Below are 22,088 nucleotides of genomic sequence, written 5' to 3' on the forward strand. Positions count from 1 at the left end.
TCAGTGACATTTCTGCAGAGATTTATGGCTCATCGGATTATCACAGCAGGGGTCCCTGGCAGTCCCATTCAGTTTGAATGGGACAGCCAGGGAGCCCCGCTGTTAATCCGATGGGCCATTAGTCTGTCAGCAGAAATGTCAGGGAAATGTTGCAGCATTTACCCAGCATGTACCCAGGATGTACCTGGGTCTTGTTGGTGATTGCCCCAGATTTGTTTTAGAATACTCGTCAGCACTACAGTAGGAGAAATTCAGGTTCATTGCATTTCAAGCTAGAAGGGAAGGGACATTGCATTATTCAATAACAGTCTAAAGGAGAATTCCACTATAGTCTATTACAGTGTTCAATTATAATCTATAGGACAGATCAATCTATTTATTTTTATTTATTTTATTTATAAAATGTTTTACCATGAAGTAATACATTGAGAGTTACCTCTCGTTTTCAAGTATGTCCTGGGTATAGAGTTAAGATGATAAATAATACATGGTTACAAATACATAGTTACATAAGTGAACAGGGTATACATTATATACAAGACATTGCATGCACAGTTAGAGATAATATGTATTATAGTCGTATGTAACAGTTACAGACCAGATTAAAATGTGAGACAGCTTTTGTTTTGAACGAACTTAGACTGGTGGTGGCTGTGAGAGTCTCTGGTAGATTGTTCCAGTTTTGGGGTGCACGGTAAGGGAAGGAGGAGCGGCCAGATACTTTGCTGAACCTTGAGACCATGAACAGTCTTTTGGAGTCAGATCTCAGATAAGTGCTGCATGTGGTAGGGGTGAGGAGCTTGATCAGGTAGATGGGTAGCTTGCCCAGAAAGTATTTGAAGGCAAGACAGGAGAGATGAACTTTGTGCCTAGACTCAAGTGATGCCCAATCTATTTTTTTGAGCATTTCGCAGTGATGTGTGTTGTTGCATTGAAGAACAAAACGGCATATTGAATTGTACAGGGTATCAAGTTTGCTAATGTAGGTTTGGGGTGCCGAGCCATATACTATGTCCCCATAATCGTTAATTGGCATTAGCATCTGCTGTGCGATACGCTTTCTGACCAGCAGTCTTAGAGAGGATTTGTTCCTATAAACTACACCTAGTTTGGCATAGGTTTTGGATTTCAGGGTATCAATGTGCATCCCAAATGTTAAATGGGAGTCAAACCATATGCCCAAGTATTTACAACTAATAACAGAAGTTAGGGTGGTATTAGCATTGGTTCTGATCTGGAACTCAGTCATTGGAAGCTTTAAAATTTAGCCTTGGTTCCAAATACCATTGTTACAGTCTTGTCAGTGTTTAAAAACAGTTTTTTTGGGAAAACCAATCTTCAAGTCTCAAAAAGTCAGATTTAAGTATGTGTTCAAGGGTGGAGAGGCAAGGGCTGTGTGCATATAAGATTGTGTCATCTGCATACATGTGTTTTGAAGCTCCCTTACAAGCTGTAGGAAGATCATTGATGAACACTGACAAGAGTAGGGGCCCCAGAACAGAGCCCTGTGGGAAACCACAGATGATAACACCACAGATGATATCCAAGGGGTTGTGTTAGAGCCAGAGATAGACACATGTTGAGATCTACCTGATAGGTAGGAATGAAATCAGTTTAAAGCATGCTTCCCTATTCCAGAGCACTGGAGTTTGTTAAGCAAGATAACATGATCAACTGTATCAAAAGCCTTTGCAAAATCTAGGAATATTGCACCAGTGAGTTCTCCCAGTTCCATTCCACACTGAATTTCATTGCAAACTTTTAGCAGGGTAGTTACCGTGGAGTGTTTAGGGCGAAAGCCAGATTGGAATTGGCTAGGGAAATTTGTCTTGGTTTAGTAATCGCTTCATTGGGAGTGAACACATTTTCCCATGACTTTGGATAGTATTGGGAGAAGAGAGATTGGCCTGTAGTTTGAGACAGTATTTTTGTCCCCACTTTTGAAGATTGGGACAACTTTGGCAGTTTTCCAGGTCTTGGGGATATGGCCTGCAGACAAAATAGAGTTGACTATGGAAGCAATTGGTTTGGCAATGGCTGGGGGCACCAAGTCTTAGGAACTTAGATTGCAGTAAGTCAGGTCCACATGGGCTGCTTAGTTTTAATTTGAGGAGCACTTGTGTAGTCTCCTCTTTGGATACTGGGACAAATTGAAAATTGTGAGCAGTGTTGGCAGAGGGTGGGGCTATAGGGGTACTCTCAGAATGAGATTCATGTTTGTGGTTTGGGTTGCGTTTTGCTAATAAGTTAGTAGCACACCCCACAAAGTAATTATTGAATGCATTTGCAATGTCAGTGAAATTTGTCAGAGTCATATCCTCCTAGTGATATTACTTGGTTGTTGATGGCTAGAAGGCTGGAAAAGATTATGGATAACCTTCCAGAAGTTAGCTGGGTTTGATGTATTCTGGTGACAATCGTCAGAGTAATATTGTGCTTTTGCATGCCTTGTTTGCCTTGTGCACATATTCCGCAGGCATCTGTAGTGATTAAGATCCTTGTTAGTGCCAGTTACTTTGTAGCTTTCCCACGAGGCATCCCTGAAATGGTAGAGATCTATAAGGTCAGTTGTAACCCACGGAAGTTGGGCCCCCGTACCTTTATTCTGCGTAGTGGAGCATGGGTATCACAGAGTTTTAAGAACTCGGATTGGAAAAAGTAGAGCGCATAATCAGGGTTGGGAATTAAGTCGATTCGGTACCAAGGCAGTTGGTAAGGTCATCCATAAACTGTTGTGGGTTAAAGTTTCTAAACGTTCTAGTGTGGAGAACTTTAGGGCTTGATTGGGGTGGTTTAATTTTCCTTAGACAGTACACTATTGTATGATCATTGAAAATGTCAGGAAGGATGCCAGAGGATTAGATTCTGCTGGGATTTAAGGAGATAATTCAGTTAAGTTCAATATCACCTGCTAAAGAGAGTAATAGTATGAGTAGAAATTTGAGTAGTTGTTTGCAAGTTGTAAATTTGGGATGTTTGCCATTAGAGTGAGCAGTGGTTGGTGTGCTAGTTTTTACGGTTCTCCACCAACATTCAGTAGATAGTGCAAGGCTTCTGAGTAATCCAGGGTGTATGGTGATGTTGGGTGTGGGCCAGGGGGGAGGAGTTTGTAGCGAATAGAGAAATTAACATTTCCATGAGGCCACAAGAAAGAACAAAGTTGAGATACATAGCAGGTTCATTATCACAGAGGTAGGTAATGTTGCATGAAGCTGTTGTGAGCCAAGTGAGTGTGTGTAGACTAAACAGCAGTCGTGTGCCATTTCCTTGTCAAAATGTTTTGCTGCATTGTAATGCTAGGGCCTATTCAGGGTTTGCAGAGAGAATTGGTTGAGGGGAATGCTTTTCACAGTAGTGTGAGCTGTCTAACCCTATTTTTTTTTTAACCAGATAAAAACTGCAATATTCAAATCCTGCTATCATGTGTAAACCAAAAAAATACATCAACATTTAAAGCATTATACAATGTGAACACTGAATTGGAGTGTGAGATCAGCAACTTTCCATTCTGTACAATTGAAAACAAAATAAAAATGAATACAAAAACACATTTTCTTTCTTTGCAAAAGTTTGACAATGAGGGCTTATGGATCTCCAAACTATGTGCAATATTTCGTCATTAAATAAAAAATTAGATCATAAATTCTCTTATTCAGAAAATAGAATATTCTCTTTAATTTTAAGGCACGTAGATATCAGAGGATTCAAAAGGAGGGCTTTGATGAGATGTGCAAACCTGCTCAAGTTTGCTTTGCAAAAGTAAAAGTACAACACAATCTTGTTTTGCAGATTTAAAAAGGGGTATATTCTCAATAAATTTATGAAAATAAATTTAACAGTTGATAAAAATTTGCCAGTATGTTTGTCAAAAATACTCACTAAACTTGGAGAATGTTGAAAATTCACCAAATTGACAAGCTTGTGGTAAGAGTTGGCTTATCTGTAGCTGTAATGTGACTTGCCATTGGATGGTTCAGTATATCATGTTCCTTTGACAAAGATTTCACAATGTGTATTTTTGAGAAACTATACATTGTCCATGCAGCAAACTAATATTTTGTAAAGTGTCGTACTTTCTTGACTTACCTTAATAGCACTCCAAGACTGGCCAGTCAAAAAGTCAACAGGACTTTTGTATGTATATTCAATAGGGAATCGTAGTAGAACATCTAATTCCAAATCATCAATTTCCTTACGTTTTAGCAGAATCTTGGCGGGGAAATAAATAAAAGATGGTCAGAGAAAAATTTGAGAACAGTAGACTTTCAATTTCTGATTTCCCCGGAAAGACGAAGAGGATAATATTTAATATATGAGAAGTACACTGACTTTGCAACAAACCTGTCATCTACGGTATCTTCAAAATACATGCTAAGTTGCAATTATACATGGAATCATGAGAATGATCCAAGTCCTCAGCAAGAGTGCAGCTACTGTATCAGACAGTCAAAATCATTCTACCTTCCCATAATGTGTTATAGGCCTGTGCACTCAACTCCAAATCATACACAGTATTAAGTGGCATGAGCAGGCTAAGCTCAGTTTGCAGTGGAAGTACACGTGTAACAGTCAGCTCCCAAAAGGGTTGTTTTTGAAGAACACTGGAAAACTTGCATCAGTAAAACCACAATGGTGTAACAACAAATGGCAGGAGTTGTCTATTCATTTCCATGCAGGTAGTGCGGATTGATCAAATAATTTTCATAATTCCGAGCCACAGTTAAGCTAATGCCATATTTTGTAAACGTAACAATAATAACAAATTATTATATTTCCTTTCATTATGTAATTATGTTGCACAGGAAGAAGTTTCTAATGTATGTATACTATAACACACAATAAAACACTATTCTTTACCTGAAATGCCGTTTGGGAAATAAACGTAAGCTTGTCCTTCTCAAAAAGTCCCTGGCTGGTGTATAGGAACGCAGAGTATGTGATACATTCTGTTAGGTTGGCGACTCTCTCGTCGACATCTTCTGACTGCTCTGCTCGTCCTATAGCTTTATGAAAAACTTTATTGAAAGCCTATGTGACATGAGAAATGAGTTTGAGTTGACAGAATACATGTAATATACTTCTGCACAGTAGATTCCTGTGCCCTATTACAACTAATGGGTGATAAACTGTATGAATGCACACTAAAGATAATGTATTATTAAATGCTTTATAATATGTGCATTCTTATATCTTTCAGCATAAAAATTATCTATGTACTGTAAGTATGAAGCACTAGAAGTTAATAAATTCAACCACACTGCAGTTAAAGATTACTGGTCTTACATCCTTCCAGCTTAGCACCACATAGGACATTTATATAATATTAGTGTGTATTTTGTATTGTATAATGAAGAAAAGGGGAAATAAACTGTTTTACTGTTTTCTAGAGGATTGAATAACACTATGCTCATATACGTAATATTTAATTGCAAATTAAAAAAATATATATATGCATTATAACATCCGATTACATCTTTGTTGAATATATTGTTGGGTGCTACATAACTCTGTAATACTTGTGCCTTTACTGTTAGATAAGAAAATATATAATTACCTTTAGTGAGAACTTATACATGGGATTGATTTTACTGAGATCACTCATCACAAAATACAGAAGAGATGCTCTTGCTGCTGCAGGTCTGTAATGCTCTCTGGCTTCATTAATTTTTACTTCATTCTCTTTGGCTTCAACCACCTGTTCAATGACGATCACATTAACACAACAAAATACACCATAATAATATCATAATCATAATGACTGTTAATATACTGCGTGGTGGGTTTACTTTAACACATATTACTATTTCATTGATGTATTGGTTGCCTTTTCCCTTAGTTATTTAAAAATGCCTAACATGACATTTCTAGACAGAGAACCTATCAACAGTGACAATTACATCTGTGTGAGACATTGCTATAGAGCCAGCTGAAATACCCCCAATTCAATCAATTATAGGAATATCGTAATCTACCATGAGACTCCCCGACTTCAAATGTCAAATTCATTTATTTTTTAAAGTCAGCCTGGTGGTAGAGATGTGGTTTGCAAAGTTATTAAAGCCAATAGAAATGCTGGCATATTTTTAGGAAGGCAAGAGGACAATATTAACTTGTTATTATGGATGATGCAATTTGTTAAAAAAAATATGATAAAATAGGGGTAGATCCTCAGAGGTTCTTTAAATCTGGGCTTCTAACATAATATAATCTAAAGTTTTCCTCAGTTAAACAGGTACCCACAAAGTTAATGATATGCAAAAACAATGGTCGTTCAGCAAACTAGCATTGCTACATTATCTGTATTATGGGGATTTTCGGTGCACAGAGACACATTAACCAATACACTGCACATGTGCACTGGGAAAACTATAACGTTTGTTCCAATTAACACACATACGTTGCAGACAGTTCCACCACAAAAAAGAGGAGGATATGATTGTGTACATTGTTTTTGCTCTTTTCCCTGTTAGTTCATTCATAATTTATTTTTCACACACAGTGAAGAAATGGTGAGTGATTAAAAGTTTTGTTCCCAACTTCTGTCTCTTGGTAATTATTGTTATAATATAGTTAAATATTATTGTAGACATCCTTAATACAGTCAATATTATATACCATATTAGGTCAGACAAACATATCCTACATTCACTTTAATCACTAAAAATCATAGTACTGTATTGTTTATTACATGAACTTCATGACACATTATCAGATGCATCTTTTCATGTGTTTCAGACATTTATATGATCCATAATATATATATTTGTATGACGTGATTTTTTTTGTAACTAAAGGGTTAAGTGCTAAACTCATCAGTACAATCATTTGAGTGGTCACCTCCGCCTTCTTTAGTTGTGATGAGTCACTGACCATAGCTCTTCACTGTCCTTTGTCTGCCTTTTCTCTTCCATCAAAGCTTTAGTTCTAGACATGTTTCTTCCTGCACTGTGCTACTGTCTGCTTTACCCTAGGCATAAAATCTTTCATTGACATGAGATACTTAAAAAAATATCCCTTATTAGTGTAAAGGTGTTTCCCTCACCCGGTGGGAGATTTGGCCATTACTACGTATGTGGTGCATAATACCTGCTGGTAACAGGAGGGCTGAGTCGTCCACCGGTGGTAGTGGGGACACAGGACTAGGTGTCTGGGGTTCATACCCTACATATTCTTTAGCAGTGCAGCACCTCCATCTGCCGTAGGCTCCAGGGAACTGAAAGTGATCTCCCACGGTAGAACGATTAACTCTCCCCCAGTAAGGTTACACACCAGGCAGGAGTTATAACAACAGGAACGGTTTACTGTCCTCACTGTACAGCACAGTAACAAGGCAGAGTTCTTCCCGATGCAGTCTCTCAGCTACCACTTAAGGATGGTCCCTGGACATTCACTACAGGCCAAGGGCACCCGCAGAAGTCCCAGCTCTTCCCCGCCCCTCTAGCAGAGGCATGGTACACACTCACTCTCCCCTGGAGGGAAGAGGACCAGAGTAGGCCCAATAGTCAGGCCCTTGGCTGTGTGACCTGCCCCTCTCACGTGCGTAGAGGCACTCCCGAATTTGGGGCAGAACTGCCCTTAAGTACAGCCAGGAGGAGGGCACCAGGCATGTTTCATGATTGGTCATGCTCAGGCCGAATGTCACGCCTCCCGCTGTCACTCAAGTGCAGCTCCTCGGAGGGGGAAAACCTGATATAAACTACTGGCAACCTGATTGTACCAGGGCTTACTGCCAGTACAGGGCAGAATAGTTGCTATCAGGTGACCTGGCTACATTAGTTTTAATAGATACTATTTGGGGATAATTTCTCAGGCAGTCCAGAATGTTATCCACCAGCCTCACCAATCCAGCATTACCATTAGCCACACACTCATGCTGCATGTCAACAAGGTCACCTGCAGTTCCTCCTCTCCTATCTAGAAGGAATATAAGTGGCCTCCTCAAACTGTCTCAGTAACTCACACAGATCCCCCGATCAGATGCCACTGGTTGAGTAACAAGCATGCCCCCTCTATGAGTTTGCTTAAGAGAGCTTACAATCTAATTGGCAAGTAGGAAGAACGTACAGAGACACTAGGAAGGTGTTCTGGTAAGTGAGTCTGCAAGTGGCCAAGGTCAATGTATTAAGTGTCTAGTATCATCCACGGAGCTACCCATACGCTTCGTTAAGGAGGTGGGTTTTAAGATACACGTAGGTCTTAAAGGTGGAGAAGGTGCTAGTTGGATATTGAGGGGAAGGGCATTCCAGAGGTGTGGGGCAGTCAGTGAGAAGGGTTTAAGCTGGAAGAGGGCTTTAGAAACAAAAGGTGTAGAAAGAACACATCCTTGAGCAGAATGCCAGAGTTGGGATGGTGTATATCGAGAAATTAAGGATGAGATATAAGTAGCAGCAGAAGAGAGTAAAGCTTTAAAAGTGAGAATAATTGAATGTGTGATACAGCAGCGGTGCGCAAACTGGGGGGCGCCCCCCCAAGATTATTTAGGGGGGGCGCGGGCTGCGTGCGGGGAAACTTGGGGCGGGCAGAGCTGTGCACGGGCGGCCAGAAGCTCCGTGCACAGGCTGCTTCTCTGCTGTGTCTTGCAGAGGGGGCGGGGCCTTGCTGCGGGGCATTCCCTGCACACAGACAAGCCCTCCTCCTCCTGTCTGTTAGCCATCCGTTTTCAGCAGCACATGGGGGGACTTGAGCAGGCTTAGTTACTCCCTTCCTCCCCCCACCAGGTGTGTGTGTGGTTGAGTGTGTGGTTGTTTGTGTGTGTGTGTGGGGGGTGTTGAGTGTGTGGGGGGGGGGGTTTGAGTGTGTGTGCGCGTGTGTGGGGGGGTATTGAGTGTGTGTGTGTGGGGGGGTGTTGAGTGTGTGTGTGTGTGGGGGGGTTTAGTGTGTGTGGGGGGGGTTTAGTGCGTGTGTGGGGGGGTGTTGAGTGTGTGTGTGTGTGTGTGTGTGAGTGTGTGTGGGGTTGAGTGTGTGTGTGGGGGGTTGAGTGTGTGTGTGTGGGGTTGAGTGTGTGTGTGGGGTTGAGTGTGTGTGTGGGGTGATTGAGTATGTGTGCTGTGTGTGTGTTGTCTGTGATTGTGTGTGTGTGTGGGTGTTGTGATTAAATGCAGCGGTGCACAAACTGGGAGGGGGTGCCCCGGGAGCAAGATTATGTAGGCGGGACGCGTGTGGCAAAACTTGGGTGCGCAGGCGAAAAAGATGTGCGCAGGTGGCCAAGAAGATGTGGGCGGGCGGCCGAACAGGATAGTGCAGGTGGCGGCCACGTGATTCGGAGGTACGTGGGAGGAGCACGCACGCGCAAGCGCTGTGATGTCAAACGCCCCTCCTTCCGGTCTGCCCTGCAATAGCGCTGTGTTCCTGCTCTCTTCCGCTGGCAACCTGCTTCGCTGCGATCCTCTGCAAGTGGAAGGGTTGGCTGCCACTATATCAATCATACTATGAATGTACAGAAATAATGAGAAAAAAAAGGTGTAAATACTTCCCCGCTCGTGCTTGCAAAAATATGCAGGACACCCTGCGCTCATGATTGGAGAGTTGGTGATTTCACCGCTCTCAGCAGCAGCCTAATTTTGCAAGAGCGAGCTGTTGAAGTATGTAAGTATTTAGACTGCGCTTATAGTGCTGGCGACGCGAAGTCGCCCGAAAACAAATGCATTGCCGCTGCCGCGTGCGCTAATAGTAAGTGTGACGGGGTGACGCGATTTTTTTAAGCCGCCAATATTTGATTTTTCAGGGGCTGTCGCCTCATGTGACAGCCCCTAAACCAATCAATGGCCTGGTCGCCCGCGCCGCCACAAAGCAAAATACAACTTTTGCTAGTGGCGACGGGTGACGTCACACGTCTCCGTCGCGGGCACTATACGCGCGGCCTTAGACATATTTGTATTTACATTGTATACCGTTTAATAAAGGGTTTTTTTTTCATGTGATTTTGATTACATTAGGCAGGGGAGGCCCGAGAAATTTCATGGATAAAAAGGGGGGCTCGGCATAAAAAGTTTGCTAACCCCTGTGATACAGGATTTGATATAAAGCTAGGACAGGGATTTCAGCAAGGGAGACGCCAAGACAGATTTAGGCGAGAGTAAAGTGATTCTGTCAGCAACGTTTAGGATACTTTGTAGGTGAGAAAGGTGACAGGCAGGAATGCCGGACAGCAGGTTACAATAGTCAAGGCGGGAGAGAATGAGGGCTTACGTCAGAGTTTTAGCAGAATAGCAACACAGGAAAGGGCGTATCTTTGCAATATTGTTGAGACAAAAACAACAGGTTTAAGCTACATTTTGAATGTGAGGCAGGAGTCAAATGTGACCTCTAGGCAGCGTGCTTGTGATACTGGGTGTGTAATATTGCTTCCAACAGTAATGTACAAGGAGGTAGTAATGCCAGGTTTGGAAGGAAGTATGACGAGCTCCATTTTTTAAAGTTTAAGTTTGAGTCGGTGGAGGGCCATGCAGGATGATATAGTGGAGAGTCATTCAGAAACTTTGGTCTGTATAGCAGATATAAGGTCTGAAATTGAAAAGTACATTGGTGTGACATCAGCATAGAGGTGATATTTGAAACCAAGAGATGAGATAAGGTCACCTAGAGAGTGTGTAAAGAGAAAAGAGAAGAGGTCCCAGGACAGACCCCTGGGGTAACCCCACAGAAAGATTGATAGAGGAGCAGGTGTTAGCAAATGAGACACTGAAACTACGATTGGAGAGGTAAAAGGAAATCCAGGATAGAGCTTTTTTATGGATACCTAGAGGATTAGAAGGTGAAAGAGAAGAGGGTGGTCCACAGTATCAAAGGCTGCAGAGAGGTTGAGCAATATGAGCAGAGTGTAGTGACCGTTGTCTTTGGCATGATGGAGGTCGTTAGTTATTTTAGTGAGGGCTGTTTCAGTGGAGTTAGCCATGCGGAAGCCAGATTGTAGAGGATCTAGGAGAGAATAGGTGTTGAGAAAATGGAGTAAGTGAAAGGCGTTCAAGGAGTTTAGAGGCAAGAGGCAGGAGGGAGACAGGACGATAGTTAGAGGGACAAAAATGATCAAGCTTGCTGTTTTTGAGTAATGGTATAACTGTTAACTGTTGCATGTTTGAAGGAGAGGGAAAGGTACCAGAGTAGAGGGAGGAGTTGAAAATGTGTGAGAGTATGGGATTAGAGTAGGAGCAAGAGGTTTTAGGAGATGGGAGGGACTGGGGTCAAGAGGGCAAGTGGTAGATGGAGAAGAGGAGATCAGCAGTGATACATCCTTCTCTGTGACAGCGGAAAAAGAGCTGAGGAAGGCAGGAGGAGCGTTACGAAGAGGTGTAAGATGGAGGAGGATACAGAGGGGATGCCTTGACGTATGGATTCCACCTTTGTCTTGAAATAGTCAGCAAAGTCCTGAGGTGAAATGGAGGAAGAAAAACAGGTAACAGATGAAGATCTGAGTAGAGAGTCAAAGACAGAGAACAGTTGCGTGGGTTAGACAGGGTTTTTCCAGCCTATCACAACACATTTAATTAGCTCCAGCTCCTCAAAGCCTTTGCCCTTTACAAAGCTAAAAGGCAGCATGTCAACTGCAAGTACTTGGGCAAATTTGATATTCAGCATAATGGTCTTATTGTGGGTGACAGTACGTGGACACCCTATCAAAAACTTTTAAAGCAGTAGGTTGGTGTCGTAGATTAAACATCATTTTCCCTGTAATTGTCTATTGCCAGAGGGCCCCTTTTCTCCATGCCTATGCTGTTCACTACTAGTATCAGCCCCAAAGCCTCATCATCATCATCATCATCATCACTATTACTACCACATATATCTATCAGTCATCAACTTGATAACTTTCACCACCAAAACTCTCTGAGACAACTGATTGACTACCTGGAATTGAGCCATACCTCCTTCTCACAACTGCATGAATGGTTCTACACTTCCCAGGGTGTAATCGTCTTTGGCGTGCAACATTATAATGATGTAGCATGTGCCCCATATGTTCCGAGTGCCTCATAAAGGCACAGCATGAGCAACAGATAACTGAACTCTCATGCTTACCCTTTCATGTAAAAAAAAAAAAACCATACCAAACTCTTGATTTTTTGTAAATGAGTAAACAGGGTGAGACCAGCTGCCCAGATGAGAGAGGGATTGATGTTGCTGCTGGCCTGAGCAGTATTCTTGAAGCTATGCTGCTCTTCCCCTTACTTATGCTATCGCAGCTACACCCACCATTACCAACAACATATTTATCATCATGATACGGTATCCTGCTCTTCCTCCACAACAGTTTTATCTTGGGTAAGACTGTGTTCTGCAGCTGAGGCTGAGAAGATTAGAGTGCCTCTCTCCCAAGTGCTACTACCAAAGCCATTGCACACTTGATTATGACAATGACAAATGGTGTGGCATTGGCTATGGTTGTCTAACAGTATGAGCTCTTTCTGAAGCCGACAATGACGGTGCTGAGCTTTTTTTACCATGAAATATAGACGCTATAGACATGTCAATTCTGCTTTTTGGGGAACTGCTAATAGTAGGAGCACTAGTGCTACTAGTGGTGATCATGACTGCCTGCTGTTCACAGAGTTATTGATTATCAGGATCATTATTACATTCTTTACTGTTGCTACAACCAACACCCCTAACAGTTGTAGTAGCACCAAGGATCACATCACCTCCTCTACTACAATCAGAGTTGCTTTCCTCCCATGCTGGTGCTGTTTGGCGCAACACACACCATCAACAAGACACTCACCTTCATCAGCATTTTTATCTATCTCCTTCATCTTTGCCTCTGTCTCAATCCCTCTTTCAGACATCCCTTCTCCTTGTAACTCCTCAAATTCTAGCAGTATTAGACCTGGAGCCAGTCCAGAACCCATCCCTGCTTGTTTTGCAGAGAAATACATATCTAACTCTGACCCTTCTCTCATAAGGAGTTCTGTGGGTGCCCTTGCACATCCAGAGGCTGAGACCTAGCCAGATTCAACTGACTACTCCTTAATAAATACTCCACCTCTTCATCTCTGAGGCCAGAAAACTTTATATCAGCCCGACTGTGATTAACTGGTGTTTGTACTGTAGGAGTATATTCAGAGACACTAACACTAACAAAACATCTCCCTACTCTGGTATGGATGACTAATCTCTTAAAGTTACTTCGAGAGGTTACATCTAGAGATGATCCGCCTCGGATTGGCCAGTTCCTTTGGCCCGTGGATTTCTGTGAATCAGTCTCAAGAAGGACGATTCGTCTTATCCAGATTTTTTTTTTATCACCCACAAACCAATCCGTGGATACCACAATTCGTTGGAGGATCCGCAGGATTGGATTCTTAAAATCCACCAGTGGTTTGCAAAGTCCACAGATTTCACTTTCATTTATTGTAGCACTATAAGGCTGAAGGGCTCAAGTATAACTGGTGATTTATTAATAGCAGTTCCTATTCTTTTCTTCAGGGTCTCACTCATTACTAGTCTTTTTCTGACATGATCATGACGCCTCCCACGACCATGTCACCTTCCCAACCATTCTCTTTTGTGAAATATAACTAGATATGTTTTTTTATTTTCAACGTCTACTGTATGCTTATCTGAATTAATACTGTATTAAAATATACATATAGTCTCTGCAGCAAGATAAATTAAAGCCACATTTGAAAGAAATTGTAGAACTGAAAAGAAATGGTGACAAATTTGCAATGCACATTTTAATGCTTTGCATATTTTTACTAAGTTAGATGATTTTTACTACATTTTTAGGGGGGGGGGGGGAACGGAACATTTCCCCTTGTTCACAAACTTCACCAAACATTTAACACATTGCTAGTTATCTCTAGTGTAGGAGTACGTCCAGTGTCTTCATGTAAGTCTTTGTCTAGTTTACCTGCTTTTTGCTTGTCTTTGTTAATGTGTCTCCCAGCTGAAACACTGGTGCAAAGGACACCAAGAGATTCATCAAAGAGCAAAATACCATTAAAAGCAAAGGGGTTATTTTCTTTGATAAATATGTATTGCTTAATCCCATTTGGGATTCGTTGGTGAATAACACGTCATATCTGAACATAATACTCCTGTATTACATTTTCCATAGTACGTCAAGAACAATAAGAAGCAGCCCAACTCCTTCCATCAATCAATGGTTTTTTAGTGCACCAACTACCCAAAGATTTCCTCCAGTCAGAGAGAGCTTAATGGAAAAAAATGGTGAGTGAGTGTTCACCAATGCAATAGCTTTGCACCGAATTTGCGTAGCTGTGGTAATACGTTTCTTTGCCATGGCTCAGCAGAATGCAATCTAGATATGAATACATGTGCATTTTATTTGACGTCCTGAAGCAAATATTATACATATTTACCTTTCGCTCTACTTCAGCTGCGGTGGACTTAGAGGACTCAAGTTTCTCTACCAGCTCCATGTCTCCCAGGAAACTGCCTTCTGCAGCCGAGAGGCGAGTCAGGAGTTCATCTTCCAGGTGTTTTAATTCTATCTTGAAGTCATTCTGCTGCTTGGTTAACATTGACTAAGAGGAAAGCATAAATTGTGAAAAGATCATTCCATACTACTGACAACACAGCAGTCAGGAGAACCTTGTTTGGTCTATTGTGCCTTTAATTAAAGACTATGCTGGTAGAGATAATGGAAAAATCTAAAAGTGGGACCACCCAACAAAGTGTAATACCTATGGCTAATACAATTCCATCCCCCTTTCCCCATCCAGTATTACTATCCCTTCAAGAAAGTGAAAAGGATAAATGTACACAATAAGTATAAACAGAATCACAATAAATCACAATAAATGAGAAGTAAATATCTGATGATAAAAGCTGTTCATACTGTAATACACCCTGCAGAACTTGCGCATTGACATAAGGGGGATGACAAACTCTTCCTTAGATCTATTTTCAGTCCAAAAATAAAATAGATCTAACAGCTCATCTTCATTCATTTATCACTTTACAGAGGCAATCCAAGCAGCTTAATAAAAAAAAAAATCTTTTTTTGTTTTAATATATGCAGCATTTGATTACCTAACTTAAAACTAATTACCAAAGCCGCCGATCAATTGGTTCTCCAGGGATCAATCAGCAAAATCCTGCTTCCCAGGGTTCACTAACTGGCCACCCTTCAGTTTAAAATCAATCCTTCAGTCAGTGTAACTCAGCAGCTACAATGTATCCTTATATTACTACGGTAAGAAAAGGATGTGTGTGGTGCTCTCAAGACAATACTTAAAGCCAAAAATAGGTATATGAAATGGAAATTACTACGGTAACATTATCTGTTACGTTTTACAGCACAAACTGCTGGAACATTGGCAACAAATTATAACAAACAGGAAATTGTTGCAAATATCTTGCACTGCTAGGGAGGTGGGCTAAAACCTGCTATAAAAATCAAAGGATGCTTTAAAACTCATTAAAAATGGCATTAAGAGTTGTATTTTAAAAATTTTAAAAAATTGTCAGTATTATCTAATACTACAGAACTGATTTCTACACACATGTAGTGTAGGATATTGCTTGGATTTCTCCTTTAAGATGCAGAGGTCAGGATTCACTAAGCTACAATAAGTGCATTGCACTTCAAGACAATGACCGTCACACAAATTGAAGCAAATGAAAATGTTAATTTGTGTTTTTGGTTAAATTGCACCATCTTGGTACATATCCACTTGCAATGGATTAATTTGCTAATCATTTTCAAAGTACTATTACATTAACAATAGTTTTTTTTTTTTAGTACTAATCACATATTAAAATGACAGTCACATTTTCAAAGAACTGTACCTATCATTTAGCCCCTTCAGAGACAGAGGCTTAGCAAAGCATTGCATTTCCTTTGGCTTTTAATATTCTTCACAACAGTTTTTCAAAGGGTAAGCATACTGTATGTTCTTCATAGATGTAGACAGCTTGTACAGACCTTAAACTATCCTTCACATAAAAATACTGTCAGAGAGACTTCTGATGCCTTGAAAGCCCTGCATGAGAATTACCTTACTGGTTCAATGCAAGGCTGTCAAACCGTTTTTTGGTGTCCAAGTGCCACACTGCTACTACAGCCCTTCACGACAGTATTTGTCAAATATTGTCTTATTCAACGCTTTAAAGGAGAAGGTGTCCAATATGTATGTGCTTAATAAATCATTTGGTCAAAAACACAAATGTTGTACATACAGTATGAAAGAATATGAAATGTAAACATATAAACAGATTGCAAATTATGTTTTACCTTAAGATTCTCTAAATCTGGTCTCTCGACACTGACAACATCAGCCAGAAGCTGGTCTTCCAGTCCATCTGCTGTGACTGTGAAATTAATAAGTGTGGTTTGAGCCTGTATTTCAGGCTTGTAGTGTGGATTTGCAAGCTTTGTGTGAAGGATAAGGCGGAAATTCTTGTTGTATTCATACTCCTTCTCTCCAATCTTGATATACCTAGGATGGTTAAAATTGTATATGAGTTATGTTCACACACAAGCTACTACAATCTTATAAAGTAAACGGCAAATACAGAGCCTGTCTGGAATTTCATAATGGAAAAAAATCATATTTGTATGAGTGTTTGAAACAGTATGAGAAATGCATCATTTTCACATAATATACTAAAATGCTAGCAAACATTGCCCTTTGCAATCTACAATTGGTTTAAATGCTGGACACTACTAGCATACCGCATGAAAAAGATGTATCTCAGTGGTCGCAGTGCTTTAAAGTAATGGGCGCTGCTTAATTTAAAAAAAATGAACATTTATCAAATATTGAGGCAAGGAACGTACTTCATAAAGAATTATGCAATATCCTTGCTACAAAAACAGAAAGATAGAGTCTTCTCAAACTAAATCCCCCTGCAAATGACAGTGTCTAAAAAATGGTTTTCTAAATAAATGTACATAGCGCGTTACAGCAGTAATACAGTACATGTGACAAGATAATATGAGGCATAACGGGAATAGATGCTACAGACATATATGTAAACATTAGGAAAAGGAGTCCCTGCTCATAAGAGTTTACAATCTAATGATGCTCTGTATCCCAAGTATCATCGTAAGCCAACTACTGAAGTTAACGGTCATTTATTTTATAAAACGTGGCCATGGATGTTATGTAGGAATGTGTATAACGTGGTGCTTTTTATTATAATTTACTGTAGATGTCTCCAGTACGAGTGCATACTGTACAATCACACTATGAAAAAAATACGGGGGGAAAACTTCAGCAGGGGAAAAAAACAAAATGTGCAGCCAACACAATATGCATACAAACATAACAGGACTAGGTGCTTTCCCCAGAATAATAAAGTAGAGCTCTACTTACAGCTAATTTAACATCAATTTCAATATATATCAAGGAAGATGAAGGATCAACAATCTTTGAAGTCCACACAGGACTTTTGATCAGGTGCAAATAAGACAAAAGCACTCATATATAGCACTCATATAGCATCCAAAATGGCAACAAAAGGTAAACAGGAAATGAGATAACCTTTTTTTATTTTGGTGCCATTTTGGGCTATATACAGTACTGATCGAGTGCTTTGTCTTGATATTTGCACCCGATGAAAGGTCCTGTGTGAACCTGAAACGTTGCTATTTGTTCATCTTCCTTGAAATAAACTGAAATTCCTGTGAAATCAACAATGAGTAGAGCTCTACTTTAATTTTCTAGAGAAACCTCAGATTTCTGCTATTTTTATACGCATACAGTACAATAAATGCAATATGTCCAGAACAACAAAATGCACAAAAAAAGTGCATACAAATCAAGTAATTTTTCATACTTATGTTGATATATTGGTATTTTTTCATTTGAATAGCACGTGCTCCACCCTTTTATCACACTTCTGTCGGTAGGAGGTTAAATATCACCCAATGGCCCAGACCCACAAAAAGGTGCTAAGCTTTAATATGCCTTTACTCCCACCCATACAGTATATGAATGGGAGTAAAAGATGTGCTAAAAGTCTAGCACCTTTTTCTGGACCTGTACCAACGTGCTTTCTACTTTCTTCTGTGATATCTTGTAACACATTACAAAAGTGCATTACTCTTTAATGTCAAACACAGTGCTGCAAACATATGTATATTACAGTATTTCAAAGAGAATATGTGAGGTGCCTCTGCAAGGTGCCTGGATTCTGTACCACGTGCACAGAATCCAGTATTCATATGATATTCCAGTATTGCATTTATTTGTGGATCTCTTATAAATAGACACGCTGCAAAATGATGTTTAAAATAATGAGATTTCTGTTAAGCAGTAAATGTGAGTGGGATAACCATTAACAGTATTCACGCGAATCCAACAACACTGATCATGATAAATGATATATTAAATAAAAATCAGAATAACATCCAGATCTGTCATCTTGCAATTGATTTTCAGTTAGTCTCCCCCATTGGAAGGCAGTATCTTTTTATTTTTTAGCCGCGGTGGCTTCACTGACTCTTCTGTAATTTGAAGTGAAGACTTCCATTAAAATTACCATTTTTTTTTTTTTGAAGAATTTCAGAACCATACTTATTTGGATTGTTGGACGACGACACCTTTGAATTTACACAGATACCTACACTGGCGACACACTTTATTCGAGCTTGGCTAGTCCCACGAATTCGGGTATACCCGGGTATATTGAGGTTTGTGACTGTTTTCTGCCCAAGTACATTGGGTTATTTTCCAGACAGGGATTGAAGCATTTTATTCCTGCTGGCTGCAATACTGCACAGTATATATATATATACTGCATTACAATTCATGAATTTATGCCATCTGGTAGACACGCGAAGCATTGCAGCCTATTAAATCCTAATCATTATCATTTAACAGATCAGCCGCCCGTCAGCCAGGCATGAACCCAGGCTGGGAAGGCAAATGCAACGGGGCTTGTCAGAGGTGAGGAGCGGCGCATTCCAGGTATCTGCCAGGTACATACTGGGTATTTGCTCGAATAAAGTGTGTCGGTGCAGTAAATTGGTATCAGTATTGTTTGGTACAGAAATATTAGAAGATTTCTGTGCCGCAAAAGGCCACACTGTAAGGTTAAACCTGTCTTCTGCCAAGTTCTGGAATTGATAAGGTTAAAAAGAATACGCTGGCCTTGCTATTTTCACGGGAGGCTATCGTAAATAGCTTGAGACCAACTGTTCAAAGCCTGTCAAAATATTGTTAAAACAAGACCACAGAGGATAGGGTTGCCTTATAAGTCACCATTGTATATGTCTCTTGCTCAGCAGTTAAATGTTTTAAGCTCTACAGAAAAGGCATTATGTGAAGGATACATGTAAATTTAGATGTGTACCCATATTTGTAACAGATGACAACTGTATTTTTGTCCCTGCCTTGTGTATATAAAGCTGCTTGTGAACCATTAAAATTTAGTTGTGACAATTCAACCACTAGCTTCCTTGAATTTTCACAGCTCCGAGCTCGTATATGCTACGCTAATTGAAAGCATCCCATATCTGTTGCGTTTCAGTAGCTCCCGGGAGAAAAGGTTTTGCTTACCCTAGAAGGACCTGATCTGTAGAGATCTAACACACACGAACACAAAGCCTGCAAAGTAAATTGTACACATTTTGGCAATATTTTGAGTTGTCACCTGGTTTGCCCAGCCAAAAAAAAAACCTGAATATCTGTACAAATCAGCAAATTAAATGTAAGGACATTTAGGAAAGTTGGGGCCACTATTAGCAGAAATAACAGAGCTGCAACATCCATAGACAACATTTATCCAACCCAATATTAGTCATTGAGTCTGTTGCAGAGGCCTGAGGACTTTGTGAGAACCAGAAATCTGTGAACAAGCAGCCAGATTGTCACTCCAAGGTCATAGCGGACATATAAATGAAAAACAAAAAAGTAGATATAACAACAAGCCATCTTCAGGGGAAAAGTACTGCAGTCACCAATGTACAACCTCCTCATAGAGAAATGACATGGCGACCTGCCTCCCTATCGTGATATTTTAGATTAATATCACCAGGAAGATAAAGAAGTAGGAGAGTAGAAAGTACTCCTCTAAACTGTAAGGACTTACAGTATTTATTACGTTTGCATCGGTGAGGTCTGCAATATATTGTAACTACTGACCATTTCTAGCCTCTTTATATTCACCCTGCTTCATGTTGTGGCCAAGCAGGAGTCTCCTATGGTTTTGTACCGTTAACAGTTTGGAACGGCAATATGTTGTAGCCAATTTATGCATTTATCATCTATGAAAGACAAGAACCGCATTATGATTTTATGGGATTTACCACAGGAGCTATTTGAATTTTTTTGTGATCACAGATCAGGGACATATAAATAATGCATGGATGCTCTTCTATGGCTTGAAAGGTCCATGACACCAAAATGTTAATTAGAGAGGTACTGAAAATATAAGTACAATGCATTATACATTCTGAAAAAATATTGTTGGTATACAGTGTTTCCAGGATAGAAGTCGCAAATAGGTCAAATGCAGTTAACACACTATTGGATTACGGAAAGATACTTGTCTGTGAATTATGCAGAGGTATAATAAATGGAGGTTTGTGACAGGATACAGTGGCCCCAAAATAAAGAAAATGCGAAGGCTGGCTAGCTTATTCTGGGCGCAGGCGAAAAGGGATCAGTGTACTGTCACGATAGGGGTAGCCAGCTTCATGTAATAAAGGTGAAGCCCGGCTGGCTGCCCCAAAACGGTGTGTAATGGCCGCCTCTGTGAGGCTCATGGTGGCCGGTATATGTAATGTTTGGTGTAACCGCTTCCAGAAAGAGCTAATCACTGTCTGATGTCTGGAAGGGGGAAAACTGTATAAAGGGGAACAGGGAATGTAGTAACTGTATACTGTATATTAAAGCATAGTTTGGTGAAAGAATGGTGCTCAAAAGAGCTTGGGTCCATATACATTGAATGGAGGGGAGCACATACTGGGTAATGACTAATCAGAGAATAACATTACTAAACCTATAAGGGGTCTCTAAGAATACCCTGAAGGTGGGGGTAGGTTGCCCAGAGACACCCTCCCCTTACCTCATTGGGTTGGCCCCAGGTAAACGTACTCACGATACTTTATCCCCCAGTTGTTCCCTTCCAAAGCGTGCCGCTGTATCCAGGTAAAGAGTCAAATGCGAAGAGTGTGCAGTGCACAGCAATAAGTGAGGGCAGCAGGTCTGGCAAACAAAGTCCTTTATTGAGAAGAAGTTCTTGATAAAGTGCACTAGCACGAAACGCGTAGAAGGGTTGCAGCCCTCTATTTTATGGCTTCTCAATAAATGACTTTGTTTGCCAGACCTGCTACCCTATTTGCATATAAAAGCACATTATGCCCTGTAAAATGTATTCCTCATGTTGAAATATAGCATGTTCCCCATACAGTGATGTGTAATGGTTCCTTTGCAGGCAGACCCAGTTATTCAATTCAATTACCTGTCCTGCCTGCAAAGAAATACCAGATCGTGACCATGGGCTTGGGGAGGGTGCGTGCCGCGGACAAATGTTGAGCAGGGAAGGGCTGGTTACCAGGTCCGGGGGCGGGCTCTCAGCCTTTGTTCCCTGCAGACCCGGAGGGGCCTTCCCAGCGGGAGATTTGGGGCTGGCCAGGGAAAGCCGTTGCCGGAACACTGTCCCGTAGCGCAATCCCCATAGGCAGTTTTGATTTTGCCGTCTCCCAGCCGCTCCATCATCCAGGGGCGGTCCTGAGCGCCTAACCGCACCCGATCATCCCATTGGTGCAGCCGGGCGAGCCCTCGTCCTGTGATTGGCTGCTGCCTCCCGATCCACGCTGTGATTGGTTGCCGGCTCCTGCTCCATGTTAAGGATAGCCAGCTGGGGCTATGTAAGGAGCAGGGCCGGTGCAGGGAAACAGACAATCTCTGGAGGTGATCAGTAACAAGCTGGGGGGCTTTTCAAAAGTGATTTGTGTAAAAGAGCATACACAAGCACTGCTCTCAGCGAAGAAGCACCGGAGAAGCCCGGCCAGTGGAGCAAGTTGGAGTTTGACGGAGACACGGCTGGTGGAAGATGTAAAGGTGCTTTGTGCTGGATTGCACTGAGAGAAGCACTGCAAACAACGGGACGGGAAGCAGACAGGATAAGCATACCTGAAGCAGGCTCCTGCACCTAGTTGAGGATAGAGACTCCTC

The 22,088-nt window shown here is 41.1% G+C and overlaps 1 protein-coding gene across 1 annotated transcript in view; it reads right to left on the minus strand.

Annotated features, from left to right (window-relative positions):
* The window catches only part of DNAH11 (dynein axonemal heavy chain 11), a 323,392-nt gene that overhangs the window by 45,388 nt on the left and 255,916 nt on the right, over positions 1-22,088 (minus strand). The window contains exons 68-72 of the mRNA XM_075587148.1: positions 16,196-16,400; positions 14,319-14,483; positions 5,555-5,695; positions 4,858-5,028; positions 4,087-4,209 (exon numbers count right to left, since the gene is read on the minus strand). Of these exons, the coding sequence (XP_075443263.1) occupies positions 4,087-4,209; positions 4,858-5,028; positions 5,555-5,695; positions 14,319-14,483; positions 16,196-16,400 (805 nt within the window). The remainder of the gene's footprint in view (positions 1-4,086; positions 4,210-4,857; positions 5,029-5,554; positions 5,696-14,318; positions 14,484-16,195; positions 16,401-22,088) is intronic.

This window comes from Ascaphus truei, chromosome 2 (genome assembly GCF_040206685.1).
Source record: "Ascaphus truei isolate aAscTru1 chromosome 2, aAscTru1.hap1, whole genome shotgun sequence".
NCBI lineage: Eukaryota > Metazoa > Chordata > Amphibia > Anura > Ascaphidae > Ascaphus > Ascaphus truei.